General features: G+C 29.9%; 1 protein-coding gene across 2 annotated transcripts; it reads right to left on the minus strand.

Annotated features, from left to right (window-relative positions):
• Positions 1-2,174: 2,174 nt before the first annotated feature.
• LOC137813897 (protein NRT1/ PTR FAMILY 3.1) lies at positions 2,175-7,019 on the minus strand. 2 transcript variants are annotated; one of them, XM_068616363.2, is made up of 4 exons: positions 6,591-7,019; positions 4,341-4,558; positions 3,503-4,062; positions 2,175-3,272 (listed from the first exon to the last, which is right to left on the minus strand). In XM_068616363.2, exons 1-4 carry the CDS (start codon positions 6,697-6,699, stop codon positions 2,330-2,332), a joined length of 1,830 nt encoding a protein of 609 aa, XP_068472464.1. In that variant the 5' UTR covers positions 6,700-7,019; the 3' UTR covers positions 2,175-2,329. The 2 variants fall into 2 exon arrangements, with proteins under 2 accessions (XP_068472464.1, XP_090158078.1); XM_090301952.1 differs by lacking the exon at positions 4,341-4,558 and having other exon boundaries at positions 6,591-6,931.
• Between the last annotated feature and the right edge of the window lie 11,874 nt (positions 7,020-18,893).

Below are 18,893 nucleotides of genomic sequence, written 5' to 3' on the forward strand. Positions count from 1 at the left end.
ATCTGTTTTATGCCTATTATGTCTTTTATAATCAATTAAACAAGTAAATTAGTTGATTTAATTGAGTTTTCAATCTAACACTAGTATTTGTGAAAATCTTACGAAAATAACTCACCTCTCCTCTTATTTCAAGCTACCTATTCTAACCGATCCCACATCGACTAGACATAAAGAAATTTCATAGTATATTAGTGGGTACAAACCTCACTTTATAAACTAATTATATAAGATTGAATTAGACTTAAAGTACATTTCTTAATATTCTTAAAGCTAAAAAACATAATTAATGAATATAGTTAAAAAAAACATCAATGCTAGTTTCCTCACGTTTTTTAGTAGAAAAATAGTGAAAAAGTTTAGATAGTGAATGATGAATATTGTGTCAATGCTAATTCCCATAAATGGGTAATTGTGAGTACTAATTCATTGCCATTGCTTCCACACCTTATATATTATGCATAATCTAGAAGTAAATAAGTTTTTGCAGTTAACCATTGTTTTAGAAATAATAATAAATTATGAATTGTATAATTTGGAAGTGACTATTAGATGATGAATAAGACTATTATAAAAAAATATTTTTAAACTGTGCAAATCTAAAATAGAATTTTGAATTCTGTATTACATAATCTAAAAGTTATAATTACCTTCAAAATTAATAATTCGGATTGTGTAATTTATATACTTTTATAAGTTTCAGAAAATGGAGGTTTTTATATTTACCGGGTACAGAAAAAAAAAAGGCTTGGGTGTGCAAAAAAAAACTTCCATAAGAAGGTTTTATTGGGTCCTTGGTGACCCCTCTCACATACAGGCAATTGCTTTCTGCACCCGATCAATTGTGACTGGCACCCGACACACTTTTAAAAATCCTAAAATGCCCTTGTCTTCTTCATTTACGGATAAAAATATCCGGAATTGCTAGTTGCTTACGGATAAAAATATCCGGAACTGATCGTTGCTTATGGATAAAAATATCCGGAAGCTACAGTTGTGCCTACGGATAAAAATATCCGGAAGCCAACCACAGTTGTGCCTACGGATACAAATATCCGGATCCAACTACATTCCGGATAAAAATATCCGTAAGTCAAAACAAACTTACGGATAAAAATATCCGGACCCCAAACTCCCTTATGGATAAAAATATCCGCACCTCTCAAAAGTCACTTGCGGATAAAAATATCCGCAACTCTCACTCACTTATGGATAAAAATATCCGGAAGCATGACGTACCTTCGAATCTGGTGCTCTGCTTGCGATAATGGAGGTCACGGTGGGTGCAGAAGAATGGAGAAGAACGTCGCTCACGGTGGTTGGACAACAAGCTTGCTCACGGTGGCTGCACAACACGGTGGCTTACGGTGGCTGCGGCAGGCACAATGGAATGGAAGAAGAGAAGAATAGGGTTGGTGCAGGTGATTGGGTGCATATCACAATTATATTTTTCAGAATTTCATTAAGGGTATATTCGTCTTTTACTATTAAGTGATTGGGTGCCAGTTAGAATGTGTTGGGTGCAGGGAGAATGTGCCTCACATACATTATAGGATCTGATTTTGGGCAGTTTCTTCCTGAAGTCCTACATTTTTCTTCTTGCACCCCATAAGGTTATGCAAAGATAAAATTGTTTCTATATAAAATTGTACACTTATTTTTTTACATTCTGGATTATGAAACCATGTAAATTTTTGGATTAGTGCTTCCAGTATTACATGACTGATAGTGTTAATCCAAAATAAAAAAAATGTAGAACATCCATAATTGAAAAAACCATTCTATATTCATCAATCCGTAATTCAAAATATGTATTCTGGATTCAGAAATCCATAACTGAAAAAAATAATTTTGGATTCACCAATCCGTAATAGAAATTAAGCTTCCGGATTCAGCAATCCGAAATCAACAATTTATGCAAACTTTGCTTCTGGAACACCCCTCATCTGGAAAGCAACATGATTCACTTCCGGATTGATGAATCCATAGCATACTCCCAGATCTCGAATTCAAATAACAAGTGAAGGTCAATTTTGGAATTTATAAAATTGTGGAGGTGCAGAAAGAAACTGGCCTGATTTTGTTAACGTTTTCAAATAGGCAATTTCTCCCTGCAGCATATCAATTATAACATGCACCAATTTTCTATCGAAAATGACAAAAATGCCCTTTCTAAATAACGAAAAGAGTGGCTTAGTTAGATGGTTATATAAGTTCAACTAAACATAAAAAAAAACATTAAGTAGATGCAGTGTACACTTACATAGGTCATTTGATGAGGAAAAGAACACATAATTCAACAATGCTAAAATCTAATATCAAGCCTATCAATTCATTCAACTTTTGTAAATCCTCTCTTCTCTTCCTCCTCACCATCTTTGAAATTGTAAGATGAGATATGTTCGTTGGTTTGTTCCAAATCTTCTTCCTTGTTCCGTTCTGTAGTTTCTGCCACGGGCTTGTAAGTGTAAAACCAAGCACATATAAAATAATAAACAAGATTTACAAGTTGAATGACAGTAACAAGAAAGTAATAGTAGTCCAATCCACCCCTATTGAGGTTCCTATCTGGAAGCCAGTTCCTCTCATTGCCAGTATACTTATGCACCAATGTCACCAGTAATGTACCTAAGTAGTTCCCAATGGCTGTGGTTATGCAGTACAGAGCTGTAGCACTGCTTCTCATGCTTTCTGGTGACTGCTCAAAGAGAAATTCCAAATGCCCAACAGACATGAAAATTTCAGCCACCCCATGCAGAAAATACTGAGGCACCAGCCAGAACACACTTATAGGAATAATGGCTTTTGGATCATCCAATAAGTGGTATCTGGCAGCAACTGATTTTCTTTTCATTTCAATCAGAGCAGCAACCACAGTGGCTATGATGTTAATTATGAAGCCTATTCCCATTCTCTGTAGGCTAGTGATTCCAGAAGGTTTCCCTGTGAACCTACGGGCAAAGGGAACAAAAAAGCGGTCGTATAGAACAACTCCTGACATCATGGTTAGCACACTGAAAATGGACATACTTGCTGGTGAAATTTGGAAAGAGGGAGAGAGGTGGCGATCCATTGTACGAGCTTGTTGAATTACAAAGCTGTGCAGATGTGATGAAGAAGTTATGAGCAAAATTCCTGATGCCCATATTGGAAGCATTCTGATGATAGATTTTAGCTCCTCAACTCTGTGGACAGTGGCTAACCTCCATAAGTCTGGTGTTGTAGATGGATCTCTTGCCTCCTCCTCTGTGACAATTGCAGCCTTGTCCAACCATCTGCAAATGCTCCCAGTAATCAGTGTGAATCGTATAGCGTATACATAGAAAAAGTGAAGGATCGATGGAGGGTGGACCATAGTTGATTATTGAAGGCTTTCAATGCTTGAAGTTGGTGTTTAAATAAATCTTAAATCCCTCAAAAGGAAAATCTAAGAATAGATAATACCACACATTGTTCATGTTTCAAGTATTTGATTTGAATGAAAAATGGTAAATGTGTGACTTACTTATATTGATCAGAGTGTAGAAGCATGCCTTCCAAAGCAATGGGAGCATCAAGTTCCCAATTGTGGTACAAAAGCTTGGGATCTTCTGGTAAAGCCTTGTTCCTTTTCTTTACAGCTGCTGCGATTACTTGGGCTAAACGAACCAAAGGGCTTCCTTCTGGTTTGACAGTCTTATAGAGTGGTGAGCCCAACACAAAGGCAATGATGGATATCAACATGGCAATGCTTGGAATTCCAAGGCCCCAACCCCATCCCATATTGTCTTGAATGTAAACCACAATGGTCAAAGCACTTAGAGAAGCCAATCCCATGCTGAAAAAGTACCAGTTGAAGAGGTTCCATTTCCTTGATGCCACACCAGTTTTGGTCATGTCAAATTGGTCTGCTGAAAAGGGAACAACACAAGGTCTAATGCCACCTGATCCAACAGATGTGAGGAGGAGGGAGATGTAGAGTATCCATAGTTGCGAGGATGTGGCTTCTTGGCAGTTCACTTGTGTAGGACACGGTGGAGGTCGAAAATGTGGCAGTATAGCTGATACAGTGATGCTAACCAATCCCTGTGCCAAGAAAATAGTTGACAAAAATTATTTGGTAGGATGTACTAAAATGGAACATGCTTAAGTTATAACTGAAATCACTTGTTTTGAATTTGAAACTTTATCTAACTGAACTGTGGTGATTTTCAAGTTTGAGAGTTTGAAAGGAATGAGATAAACCTTAATGCTTTATTTTAACTTTTTCAGAGGTAAAGAAGTTCAATTAGAATGAGTCATTTTTCACAATGAGAGTTGATTAGATAAGATTAAATTATAGTGGAAAGGAAAGGGTAAGAAACCAGTTCAAAAATGAGAGAAGCAACAGTAATGGTCCAAAAGCGTCCAGCAAAGGAATCTGCTATAATAGCTCCAATGAGAGGAGTGAAGCTAGACGTTCCACCAAAGTTTGTCAATGTGTTTGAGGCAGACACCAATGGCATGTTCAGCTCTTGGGTCAAGTAACTTATCAAGTTACCATGAAAACCAGCACTTGCAAATCTGTCACACAGTTCATTTGCTGCACCATTTGTATCAACTTTGTGTTAAAAATATTTAGATTTTGGACACTGCACAATACTTTTTTTTTCTTTACCTCAAATCTTTGTTAGCTACTCAAAGTATTGTGGATACACGATGTATCTAATATGTCTCTTTACCAAAAAAAAAGTAAATTTGTTGTTTATTAGATGAACTATGTTGTTTATTTAACAAGTCTCTTCATGAAAAAAAGTTAAAGGAAAGATGCTTCCAATGCGAAAGAAAGATGAAAACTTGTTTTTTCACGTGTTTACTTATATCAATATATGTTTCATGTGATTTTTAATTTAAACATTGTTTATCATATATTTTTATCTTCACTGTTTATCTTTTTGAAATAATGTACAAAATTACTAATTGCACAAGTCGTTGTCATAAAATGGTAAGTGAGATATAAATAATTAATAATGTTTAAAAATGATTATTTTTCTAAATTAATAGAAATTTTGAGAAAAATTATCCTAATAAAGAAAACAACTTCTTCACTAATATTATTAAAAACTGTTTTTTTTTCTTTGGTAATAAAAAATCTTGTTGAATATTTCTTAATACAACTTTTGATTGTAAGTGTAAACCCTAAATTCTATGAAAAATAATATTTTATTGAAATAATATTTGATATAATTTGAATGATATATATATGCGCTGTGTATTTTTTTTTCTAGGATGTTAAAATAAAAAGTTTTTGGAAGATGTGTCTTGCTCATTTTATAAGATCTATTGCAAATACATATGAAACTGTCCTCGAGTAAATACATATGAATTAATTATGTAAGAATATTTGCAGCAAAGAATGTTTAATCCGTGTTTATCTTATCAGAAACTGTGGTGGAATTAATTTAAGTGATAACAAAAGTTTCTAAAATTTTATTAACATTATTTTTACCAAAAATAGTGTTTATCGAAAATACAGTGAAATATAAATAACAAGTTACGAAAATGTAAGTATTTATAATAATATATCGGAACAAAATTTCTAAAAATCTAATATAAATTACTTAAAAGTAATGTAAGATTACTAATTTTATTTACAATGAAATAAGAATTTATGTTATTTATAAGAACCAGTAGCAGAAACGTTCTAAATGAAGTTTAAGAAAATTAGTTTTTAACAATTTAAAAATATTATACGAAACATTAATAGATTTAACATCACTAATCACACTATTATATGTTATATTGGTAATAAATTTTAGTATTCAGAACATTAATCATTATCTTTGACAAAGGAGCATCTCAGATTTACCGAAAAACCTTAAATAAATTAATTAATTAAATTTTACCTAAAACAAAATAGCCTGTTGATTATATTGTATTAGACAGGTTTGGATTTAAACTAGAAAATTAAACTGAGTTAATTTTAATTGAAATTAAAAACATATTATTATAAATTTTAGAATTGGAGGTTAAATTTGTATAAAAAAAACCCCAAATCTTTATGTACTATACAACTGCTCGCAACACAGAAACAAAAATAAATTAAAGTTTGGAGAAACATGACTTTTTTTACCTCGTAAAATATCCATTTTACACAACAGAGTTGGATTGAAAACACTCCCTCCTATTCGATTAATTGACTGAAAACTACTATTTTTTTATATTATTGTTATTATTAAATGAAAAATATACACGAGAGAGGCTCTAGCTTAAAAAAAAAAAAAAAAAAATTAGAATTTAAAATTACATTAAAAAATAAAAGTTCTTTTAATATAAATTCTCCTACGTCTACTCTTGACCGAGTTGATGTTTTACCAAAACTGAGCTACTTGCAAGAATTATTATGTTAAGAAAGTAATGATAATAAAAAATAATCCTCTTACAATAATTTAATCTTTTTAATAAATATATAGAAACGTTGTTAAGTAGTACATTGGTGTTTTTTTTAGAAAGAATTATTAAGATTTTGTGGGTTGATGAGTTTGAAATGAAATTATTTTGGAAAGCCATAAGCATGAGTGGGAAATGAAGGTTAAAAGAAAAAGAATGAGAAGGGAAGTGAGTGAGTGACTGACCAAGGATGAAAGGTAATGTTCTGATGCCTCCTCGTCGAGGTTCGCTCCTCTTCACTTCTTTCTCACCCTCCATTTCCTCACTCTTCTTCGCCTTCTTCTCTATCTCCATTTTTCTGCTCCTTCACTTCTGTTATTCACAGTCTATTATCCTTCTTCTGTGGGTCTTCTCTTCTCTTCTGTCTCTCTCTATATATAGATTTGTGCAAGAAAAACACTGCACTCTTGTGGGGTCATACCAATATCAATGCTTACCTTTATTCTCTCTCTCTCTCTCTCTCTCTTTTATTGTAAAAATACTTCTGGAAAATGTTTGGGCTAATCATATATTTGGGTACCCCAAAACTAATATCATATTCTCTCATCACTAATAATTTATTATTATACAGCTTTTTATTAAAAAATGTTTCTAACTCATTCTCCAGTGTCGCTATGGTTCCTATGATATGGTTTTCTAATATTTAACTATAACACATTGTTTGCTTCAAGAAGTGGAAACATGGGATGGGACCTATGAAGGCCAAAAGAAATAACACAAATGGAAAGTAAAATGTTATTGGAAAAACATTTTACGGGCTTGTTTTTCGTGTACAAGATTTGCACATTAATTTATTCGTGATCAAAGATTATACAATTGTTATATTTATTTGATTATGTAATTGCTTATGTAAAAAACATAAAGATGTGATTGATTGTAATATTTTTTTAATATTTATGTTATCCATTGTAATAAAATAAATTATCAATGTTTTGTTTGAATTTGAAGATGATTAGAAGAAAAAAGAAAAAAATGACTTTTAGGAAAAAATGACTTGAAAGTGAAGATGTTTGAATTAAGGAAAAGAGAATGAGAAATGAATGATATAAATGGTCAATTAATGATCTAAACGGTTCAATGAACATAAGTGAATTAGACATCAAACAGATTAGATACACAAGAATTAAAAGGTCTAGCAAAAGACCATCTACACAAAGGTTAGACACATCACTACAAGAAAATTATTAAATAAAAACCAATTTTAGAGACTAAAATAATTAGTTGCTATATTAACAAATTTAGATACTATTTTAGAGACTAAAAAATTATTGGTATCTAAATTAGTTTCTATTATTGATAAATAATTTCTAAATTGGTATCTAATTAGATACCAAATTTCTAAATACCAACTTTAGAATAATAATTGGTAGTTAAAACTTAGGTAGCTAATTAAATACCAATTTAGAAACTATTTATCAAAATAGAAACTAATTTAGATACCAATAATCTTTTTAGTCTCTAAAATAATATCTAATTTTGTCAATATAACAACTAATTATTTTTTGTCTCTAAAATTAGTTTCTATTTAATGATTTTCTAGTGGTGCATGTTACAAAAGACCGTTTATACATTATAGAAGACCACATAATCGATTATGGTCTTATATAATTTATATAATTGATTATGGCATTTTAAAAATCAAGCCTGCTTTACCTCTTCATGTGTAACCCACTCCTATAGCGTGTTTTCTCAGCGAACCAAGATTACATCACCTCAACAAGCATGCGAATCTTTGCGTCATGAACAATGGTCATGCACAGTTGTCATGTCTAGTTAAAAGTAAGTGGACATTTTCATATTTCTCTCAAATCTGCGTGATTTTCTCCTTGTTTCACCTCATTTGAGTGAGTATCATTCTCTTAAGTCCACATTCGCATTTTTTCGCAAATGAATGAATCCAAACAGGAGTGATTCTCTCAAATTCGTCTGGATGAACAATACTCACTTGGAAACAAACACACGGTATAACAAAACATAATTAAAATAATAAAATTAATTAATTTTAAATTTTGATATTCATGGATAATTAATTTTAATATTTTGTTTTAAAATATAATTAATATTTTATAATAATTTTTATTTTAATTTGAAAATTATTTCATCTCTAATTTATATTTTTCATAAATTATTTTTTACTTCAAATAGTTTTAGACATTGATAAATATAAATAATCAACTATTATTTTATGACTAAATACTCGGTTTGTAAGTAAACATTTTTTTAATCTGAAACAGATATTTAAACATTTTTTAATATTTAGTCATATTTTATTTTTAATATAAGAAATATTTTGATTATTTTTAAATTATTAGTTTAAAAAATTATTGTTATATTAACTCTTAAATACTACATGATAAATTTAGTATCTCAAAAGTAAACCATTATTTATTTATTATCTTGTGATGATTTTACTCCAGTGAAATAAAAATCTTAAAAAAAATCAAATAACTTTAAATGTTAATTCAAAATACGGTAAAATAATAAGAATACGATCAACATAATAAAAGTTGAATTCAAACTACTGTAAACATAATAAAATATATAAAATTAGACATAATAATCAACAACATTAATATAAAAATAATTTGAAAACCTTCTAAAAAGTAATAAAACAATACTCATAACAATACAAATTCATACCAGATATTAAATAACATGGTTGATAGTATAGTATATTTTTTTTGAGAAGTTGAGCTAAAAGTTAACATGGTTGATAATATATATATATATATATATATATATTTTTTTTTTTTTAATTATTATTTTTTTTTATTTTTTTTTTCATATTCATTATTACAGTTATATATCAGGAATGTATTATTGTAATTATTCATTGTCTTTGTCTTTATTGTCATGGTTATCTTCATTATCATTATGTCTTTATTATACGAACTATATCATTAACAATTAACAAAACTATTAATATTATCATGGTTGTTATGATCATTATCATTAGTGTTGTTATTTATTTCACAATGTTATGACACCATCATAATCATATCATTCATGGTTATTATCAGGAATGTATTATTGTAATCATGGTTATGTATAACTTGAGAAGTAAATAATAAAAAATAGTAAAATAAATTATATAATAATAAAACTAATAATCAAAGTAAATATATAAATAAATAATAGTAATAATAAAATTATTATTTTTAATTAAAATTAATTTATAATAAAAATTTAAATTTATCATTTTATAAATATATAATTTTATATTTTCTTTTAAATTTATTATATAAATCAAATAACTCATAAACTTTCTCAATTTTTTTTTTGTATTTTTCTTGAGTTTTCACTCTCTATCTTTTAGGACATGCAACTTCACTTTTCGCTATTTTTTCTTTTATTTTCTTCGTGTTCCACCTTTCATAAGTGATATTTGTTAACATCAATGACAAAAGATAATACACATTTTTAGATCTATAGTTCATGATAGAAGAATACAAGTCAAAGAATATAAAATAAAAAAATAAACAATGTGAAATGAAAGAAAAGATGATTTTTTCATAAAAAAATTGTGAAGAAACTATAGTGCTATATTTGTTTTCAAACAAAATATATTTCCTTAACGTAAGCAAGAAGCAACAATTTCTTATACCTAATCAAAATTATTGCTCTATCATAACCACTTAACCAAATTTTCTATGGCAGCACTACTAGTGGGTGTCAAACAATATAAAGAGAGAATGACAATCTCATTACACCAAATCTGATATTTTAGCTTTAGATTAGATCGTAACTAGCTCCTACATTTGAATGAGGATTTCATGGAGAAATAAATAAATAAAGAGAAACGTGTTGAAGCAAGAGGGATGCTTAGGGTGCTTAAAATAAATAAAAATATGGATTTGTAAAAGGGATAAAGTTGCCATTTGATAATTATAAAAATGTGAGTATTTTTAATTCGTCAAGTATTTCTATTGGGAGAAGTAAAAATTAAATGAAAATAATATACATATTCTTAGAGTACAAGTCATTTAAATTTCATATATACCTTCTCACGGATACACATCCAATTAATTCATTAAACATATATTAGAATCAAGTGCTTCACTCTTAGTTTATTGGTTACATCTCACGTCATAATTCACATACACATCAATATTATAGACATTTGACTCTATTACTAGAAGACACATGCATTGAAATAAACTCAGACATCTACCTTTGTCACACTACTTTAACTAAGTTGTCTCACACAAGAAACAACATAATAGGAATAAATCCAATCATATGATAAGGTAAATCCCTATGACCTACCAGACATAGTCTTCTTTCATACCGTAGACAAGGATATAAAAACCTCCTTTGACTCACACCATCTAATAATTTTGTTTGTGTGAATCAAATATTAGAAGATTTAGGATATCCATACAAAATTTGAAATTCAATATACAACCTAAACATCTCAACATAGTATTCTCTTTATGAAAATATATATGTTTACAATACATAACATTAAAATTCACCACATAATTAATATATATTATTATTCCTATACATTTAAACTTAACTAATATTTAAAATTATATATATCATCATCAATATCAATTAACAAATATTTACATTTCATAAGTCATTATAAACAAGTTGTTATATATATATAACACAACTAAACATACATCATTCCATACTACATTATTTATACATGTATATAGCTATCATACTCATTCAATTAAGAAATATAGCTTTAAAACCAAAGAAGTTTCCTTTTTATTAACTTGAATGAAAATCTCCTTGCTTAAGCAAACATAGACTTGAGTAAGGTGATTTTCTACTTTATTTTTTGCTTGAGTGGAAATTTTGTTGCTAGAGCAAAGATTTCACTGCAAGAGCGCCAATTTTATCGTTGGAGTGAAAATTGACCCGAGACCAAATCAAACTCTCCGTCTCAATTTCACTTAAGCGACTAATCTTGCTTTTGAGTAAAAAATAGACTCAATTTCACTTAAGCGACTAATCTTGCTTTTGAGTGAAAAATAGACTGGGAGTACCTCCACAAACATTGTCTAATATTCACTTGATCAAAATTTAGCTTAAGCGGGGGACATAGTTTACTCAAGTAAAAATTTCAATGTAAAGTGATTATTCAATTTTAACAAAACTTCCTTTCCAAATATAAAACAAATTCAACACTTATATTTTCACATGCTAAACAAATTCCAAAAAAAATAAAAAAATCCTATCAAATCTTTTCAATCTAATTTGATCTAATTAAACTTATCTACCCTAAACTCCTTATATATTCAAATAAATATATATAAAAAAACTTAAACCAAAATCCAAATCATTTTCAAACTCAATCCAAACAAATTCATCAATAACTTCCATAAATTCACCAAACAATTGACAACATAAATTAATTCTTCCCAATAACCTTCACAACGTAATATATCAAAATTATCACATTCAAATATTTTCACCTTTTCAAAATATACAAGTTCAATCATTTCCATCAAAATAATATCCTTGCACAAAATATATCATTATGACCAGGTTACATCCATATAATCTAGATCTTCTACCTAATATGCTATCACAATTAAACTAACTTTCATTACTTTTTCAACTTTGCTTAATTAATTTTATGCTCCCAACTTCACAACTCTTACATGAAGGCTAAACGTGTACATAAAATGCTTTGATAAATTATCCAAATATAGCATCATGCTCTTGAACTAAAAAATATCCTTTTTTGCCCCAAAAGCCTTACATGCAAAACCCTACCTTGAACACGAACCATTTCCCCCTAAAAATAACTATAGAAAAATGACTTATGATCATACAAAAGTGTTAGACTATCTACCAGGATCTTTAAGGTGGACTCTGATATGTGAAAGGATGAATAACTATGTCATAAATCTAGATAGAAGATTACTGAGCATGGTTTGATAGATTTACCAAATTAATGTTTGATTTTGGATATCAACAGTGTAACCAAGATCATACCTTTTTCCTAAAGAAAAAGAAGGAAATATTTCAATTCTAATTGTCTATGTTGGTGACATGACAATTACAAGAGATTAAGGAATTCAATATGAAGGATCTTGGTTATTTGAAGTACTTGAAAAATGAATTCGAGATGAAGGACCTTTGAAATATTTTTTCGAAATTGAGGTCTCAAGTTCAAAATCAGATATTTTTCTCTCATTAAAAGTACGCATTGAATTTATTAAAATAAATAGGGATGACAACATGCAAACCAACAAATTCTCCAATTGAAAGGGATTAAAATTGTATATTGAAGAAGATCAAAATTCAACTAACAAGGGGATATATCAGAGACTTGTAGGGAGATTGATGTATCTTTCACTCTTCAGACTAGATTTAGCTTATGCTCCTAGTGTGGTTAGTCACTTCACAATCCAGGTGAAAAACACACGAATGTTGTTATATGAATTTTAAGGTACATAAAAGCTACTCCTAGAAAAAAGAGTTATGTTCAAGAAGAACTCATTACAAGGATGTGACCTGATGTAGAATGGACATGTTTTCTTGAAGATGGAAGATTAACCTTTGGATACTTCACATTTGTTGGAGATAATCTTATCACATGAAAAAGCAAAAAACATAAAGTTTTAGCTATATCTATTGCATAAGCTGAACTTAGAAGAATGATTCTTAGGCTCTACTGTAGGAACTACTTGAAGGAAATAAGAGAAGACAAAAGATTGTAGCAACTGATTGAACGTAATTGCACAAAATTGCAAAACTGATCTTGTTCATTTTGATTTACTCAATCATATATATAATAAAATTACAATTACAGGAAGCTATAAAATAGGAATACTAACAGGCTGTAAACTAACCATTAATGCAATATAACGTAAAATAGTTTAAGGTAATAAAATCAGAATTAATAATAATAAAATTTGAATAACCAACATCCTCCCTTAATTCTGATTTGGAATAACCTTCCCAATTTGAGTTATGATATTGTTTTTCTCAATCGTCGTCAATTCTTTATTCCTATCCTTTTGCCATTTGGGGTGTTGAATGGCATCGACAAGTGCAAGAAAAGTAAAGTGAACCAAATCTCCATTATTATCAACTTCATCATCAAGATTTACTTCACAATCTTGAAGATGTACAAGTTGTCGCTGCTGCCTTCTTGGTCGCTCCATCATAGTTGCAATTGGAGTTGCAACTTCAGGTTGAATTACAACTTCAGGTTGAACTGCAGCTTCAGGTTGAACTGCAGGTGCTTCAAGAGTGACTCCATCTTCCACATCATCGTTCAAAATGTAAATATATCATTTTTTCGAATCCATTTCAGCTGTTGCATTCCATTGCCATTCCTCATCTTCGGCAAATGTAACATCACAACTAACAATCACCTTCTTTGTCATTGGATTGTACAATTTGTATCCCCCATGCTTATATCCAATGAAAATGGTCTTCATTGCCTTATCATCCAACTTTGATCTTGTTGCATTGGGAACATGAGCATAAGTAATTGACCCAAATACCTTCAAGTGCTGCACATTGGGTTTGAATGCACTCCATGCCTCAATCAGAGTTGTGTTAGGAACACTCCGAGTGGGTGATCTGTTTATCAAATATACCGCACATGTTACGGCCTCAGTCCAAAAATAATTTGGCATACCTTTCGCTTTAAGCATGCTCCTCGCCATGTCCATGATTGTTCTATTCTTTCTCTCAGCAATTCCGTTGTGTTGAGGTGTGTAGGGGCAAGTTATGTTATGTTGCAACCCAAGTTCTTCACAGTGCCTCTTGAATTCATTAGACTTGTACTCACCTCCTCCATCACTACGCACCATCTTAATTTTTTTTCCACTCTCTCTTTCAACAAATGCTTTAAATATTTTAAAGCAGTGGAATACTTCATCCTTGCTTTTCAATACATAAATCCAGGTTTTCCTTGAAAAATCATCAATAAAGGTTAAAAAATACTTATTACCTCCAACTGATGATATGTTCATCGGGCCACAAACATCTGTATGAACAAGCTCTAAAGGAAATTTTGCACGCCAAGGCTCCTTAACATATGGTGTCCTGTTATTCTTTCCAAAAATGCAAGCCTCACACAATTGATGAGGGTGATGAATATGGGGTAAACTATTCACTAAATTTCTTTTGGAAAGATTTTCCAAACTCTGAAAATTTAAGTGCCCAAAGCGTAAATGCCATAACCACGATTCATTATTCACTATTGCATTCAAGCACTTGAAATCACCCATTTGAATATCTACTAGAAACATGCAGTTTTTTGATAAAAAGGTTTTAAGAATCAAATTACATTTTTTTTTATCAAAAATTGATAATTTATTTTCAACAATGTGCATCTCATAACCCTTCTTAGCCAGTTGTCCCATACTCAACAAATTACTTTTCATATCAGGTACATAGAAAACATCATAGATGTACCTGTGATCACCATTCTTCAATGTGATAAGAATTCGCCCCTTTCCAGTCACTGGAACGAACCTGCCATCACCGAATTTCATTTTTGTGCGAAATGAGTCATCCAAATCTGCAAACAACTCCTTCTGACCACACATATGATTTGTGCAACCTGTATCCAAATACCAAGTCTGATTGTTTGGGGTTTCATTTGATGTGGCTGTCATTAGTACTATATGATCCTCTTCATCTTGTACGTGATTACTGTCTTCTTGAGCACAATTGGCAGCATGATTATCACCTTTTGATCTGCACTCATTTGCATAATGACCACGTTTATGGCAACTATAACACTCAACATTTGATTTATTATAAATGCCTCCTCGTCCTCCGCGACCACGTTCCCCGTGCCAAGCGCCTCCATGATTCTGGCCACCATGACCTTTGCTGAAATAGCTACCATGTTTATGATAGGAGCTACCAATTGAGGCTTGTGCTTGTAAAGCCTGTTCAATTGGTTTTTCAATCTTATTGTCATTCATCTGCTGCTCATGCGCTCGTAGAGACCCAGACAATAACCTTACTGTCATTTTTGAAATGTCATTGGCCTCTTCAATTGCGGCAACAACATGTTCAAATATGGGAGTTAAAGACCTCAAAATCTTTTCCACCTTTGCCTGCTCCGAATGTGTTTCACCATTGCTCTTCATCTGATTTGTCAAGGCAATAACTTTATTTATATAAACATCAATAGTCTCTATGGTTTCCATCTGCAGCAATTCATATTGGCGTCTTAGGGTTTGAAGACGCACCCTCTTGATCTTATCATCACCTTTATAATTGGTTGACAAAATTGTCCAAGCCTCACTGGCAGTTGTTGCTCCTTCTATCTGCTCAAACGTCTCGTCCTTATTGTCGTTCTTCTTTTGGTCACGATGCGCTACTCGTTGCGCCTCAGTTGCATTAGTAGCTAATGCAGACACTCCACTTTCAACGACATCCCATAACTTATGATAATCAAACAAAACTCTCATTTGCACACACCACCGATTGTAATTTTTTCCATCAAGGATAAAGACTGATAATTGGGTAGAGTTCATAATAACAGACTAGCTCTGATACCAGTTGTAGGAACTAATTGAAGGAAATAAGATAAGACAAAAGATTGTAGCAACTGATTGAACGTAATTGCACAAAATTGCAAAACTGATCTTGTTCATTTTGATTTACTCAATCATATATATAATAAAATTACAATTACTGGAAGCTATAAAATAGGAATACTAACGGGGGCTGAATACTAACAGGCTGTAAACTAACCACTAATGCAATATAACGTAAAATAGTTTAAGGTAATAAAATCAGAATTAATAATAATAAAATCTGAATAACCAACATCTACAAAGGTTTATGGATCAAACTACTTTTCAAGAATTTAGGATATGCATATGCATGTCTCATTCAATTGTATTGTGATAATAAAGTTGTGTGACATTGCTGAGAATCTTGTCCAACATGATCTTATGAAACATGTGGATGTTGATAGTTTTTATAAAAAAAAGTTGATAAAAATATTTTGAAATTGTCAAATATTCGATCTGAAAATAAACTGACAAATATTCTTACTAAATTTGTGAAAAACTAAGTTTTTGAAAAATTATTAGACAAATTAAAAATTTATAACATCCATTTATCAACTACTTGAGAGTGTTAAGATGAAAATATTTTATTAACTAAATTATAAGTGAAGAACCTATATAAAAAAATCTATAAAAAATTATGGAATGAATTTTATTTTTCAATCTATAATAAGAACATCGTTAATCACATTAATAAAAAAAAATGTAAAAGGCATTAGCCATGAAGAACTAAAAACATTTTTTTTATGAAATTTTAAATTAAAAAAGAAAATTTCATTTAAAGGGCAAATGAAGTATTCAAAAAGTTAGAAACACATTTAAAACTATAATAATGCATACTGATTCGTTGCTATTATATTTTTTTCTTTTCCTTTATTTTTTCAAAATTTGCCTATAGCAATATTTTAGGATAGATAATTGCTTAAAGAAAACAAAATTTTAAGTTTGAGGTTATAACAAATCTACAGCATATCATATGTAAATTTAGAGTCTTTTAACATCTTTTAACGAATAAACTAAATTTAGTATCGTGAGAGTATAACATAAAAGTATAAGTTTTGAAGACACTGGTTTAAGACTGTTAATGAAAAGAAAATCATGATTATTGTTTTTCTTTTTGGGTTAAAAGTTATGAAAGAGGATTGAATGCAGTAAAAAGTTGTAGTTATTTAATCTTAAATATTATGTTGGTTGAGAAGAATAATGTAAATTGTGATGACGTCCTGTCTTACGTAAAGTGAGTTGGAATGATTGAAAAGTCAAAGTATGTGTTGGGATTGTGATTGAAATAAGTTTGAATTGAGACCTTAGCTTTCCAAATAAGGACAGAAATTGCAATATGGAAACGTGATAGTCTCACAGAAGAGGCCAGTGTTTAAAAGTGATGTCCGTGAACACTAATTAGGTATAGCTTGGCATGCTAGTCCCCACTTATCCACCCACACACACATGGACCTTAGATTCTCTGCAAAAACTGCATCAACACCAACTCCTCCAATTACTATTTTATGTTCACTCTTTTCTTCTTTTTCTTAGCATAAATTAACAAACCAAAGACAAAAAAGACAGCAAAAACTTAGATGTCCTCCATATAATCAATGACCCAGGATTGGTCTTGTTTCATTACTAAAACACATATTTCAAAGGAGTTGGATAACATTACTTGCCTGCATAAATGGTTGTCAAGATTCATATTTCTAAAATTTATCAGATTAAATTATTTTCTTTAATTGGTTGTTTCTGTAACTTGACAAGATGTTATTAATTAACTCTCAAGTTTTTTCCCCCTTAAATACCAATTTCTTAAGTAATTAAAATAAGACTTGCATTAATTAATACTTGCAGTATTAAATAAGTAATGAGTTAAACTCTACTCTTAAATACTCAATTCAATAGGTAATTAATCTATAACGAAAACATACAAATATTTCTAAGTGAGTTTCTATATTTAGGGTTAAAACTATAATTTTCTAACCATAAAAACATTGAACAAAAATATTAAATCACTAACAAAGATAAAAAAATTTCAAAATAATTAAAACTAATATAAGAGAGTTGGTTGATTAATTACATTTAATCTTAACTAAAGAAAAACTAACAACATGATGATAAAGGAGAAAAGCTCATCAATATCATGAATGACTTAGTGGGAAATTTCCCTTTTTAAGGTTTTTTTCAACCCTTTCCAATGCCTTTAATGGAGTTTGTCTTGTTGTCTTTATTATTGCAGTGGTTCCTATTCTTCAATGTTTCTTTTCTCTTTTAAAATCCTATTTATATAATTCAATTTTTGAAACAAGGAAACTCATTTTCATGCAAATTAGTTGGACGAGTTTTTTCGCTAAGCAAATTTCCAAAGGTGAACTCTTTTCATCCTTAATTTTAAGAAAATATAGTCCGCTTAATTAATTTTCTCTAGTGACTTCTCTAATTCAATTTCACAACAAAATGCATTTAGCTATAAATTTATGCTCCTTGCTCAATTTTCCTATAGTTTAATTTGCAAAATGGATTTTCTGTTAGGTTTCTTTTAATGCTCTCTCCACTCCAATTATTTAAGTTGTTTATAATGTATAAAATTGATAAGTGTAAAAAATAAGTTTGGAAATCGATTTTTTTGTGAATAATTCAATTTGGATGTGTTGACTTAGAAAATTTGTTGAAAAATTACGTTAAAAGTATTATGAAAATTATTAAGTTTGATATTCCAAACTTTAAATAAATAACTTGATTCGTAAACCTAGATCATTATAACTTATAATATGTTATGTTGAATCGTAGTATAACACAATGTTTTCTTATTAATTATATAAGAAAATTATCAAACATAAATTAATTTAGAGATAAAAATAATTAGTTACTATATTTATTAAGTTAGATACTATTTTATAAATTAAAAAACATTGATATCTAAAATAGTTTATATTATTAATAAAAAATTATAAAGTAATTTTTAAAAGGATATCTCACATAAGTTAC

The sequence above is a fragment of the Phaseolus vulgaris genome, chromosome 1 (genome assembly GCF_051622355.1).
Source record: "Phaseolus vulgaris cultivar YP4 chromosome 1, ASM5162235v1, whole genome shotgun sequence".
Classification (NCBI taxonomy): domain Eukaryota; kingdom Viridiplantae; phylum Streptophyta; class Magnoliopsida; order Fabales; family Fabaceae; genus Phaseolus; species Phaseolus vulgaris.

Excerpts from the sequence above, each read along its gene's own strand:
- LOC137813897 (XM_068616363.2), bottom strand. The coding sequence starts at position 6,699 with ATGGAGATAGAGAAGAAGGCGAAGAAGAGTGAGGAAATGGAGGGTGAG. Across the intron at positions 4,559-6,590 it reads AACATTACCTTTCATCCTTG|CAAATGAACTGTGTGACAGA; the intron begins GTCAGTCACTCA and ends CAAATGGTGCAG. Across the intron at positions 4,063-4,340 it reads CTTCTCTCATTTTTGAACTG|GGATTGGTTAGCATCACTGT; the intron begins GTTTCTTACCCT and ends TTCTTGGCACAG.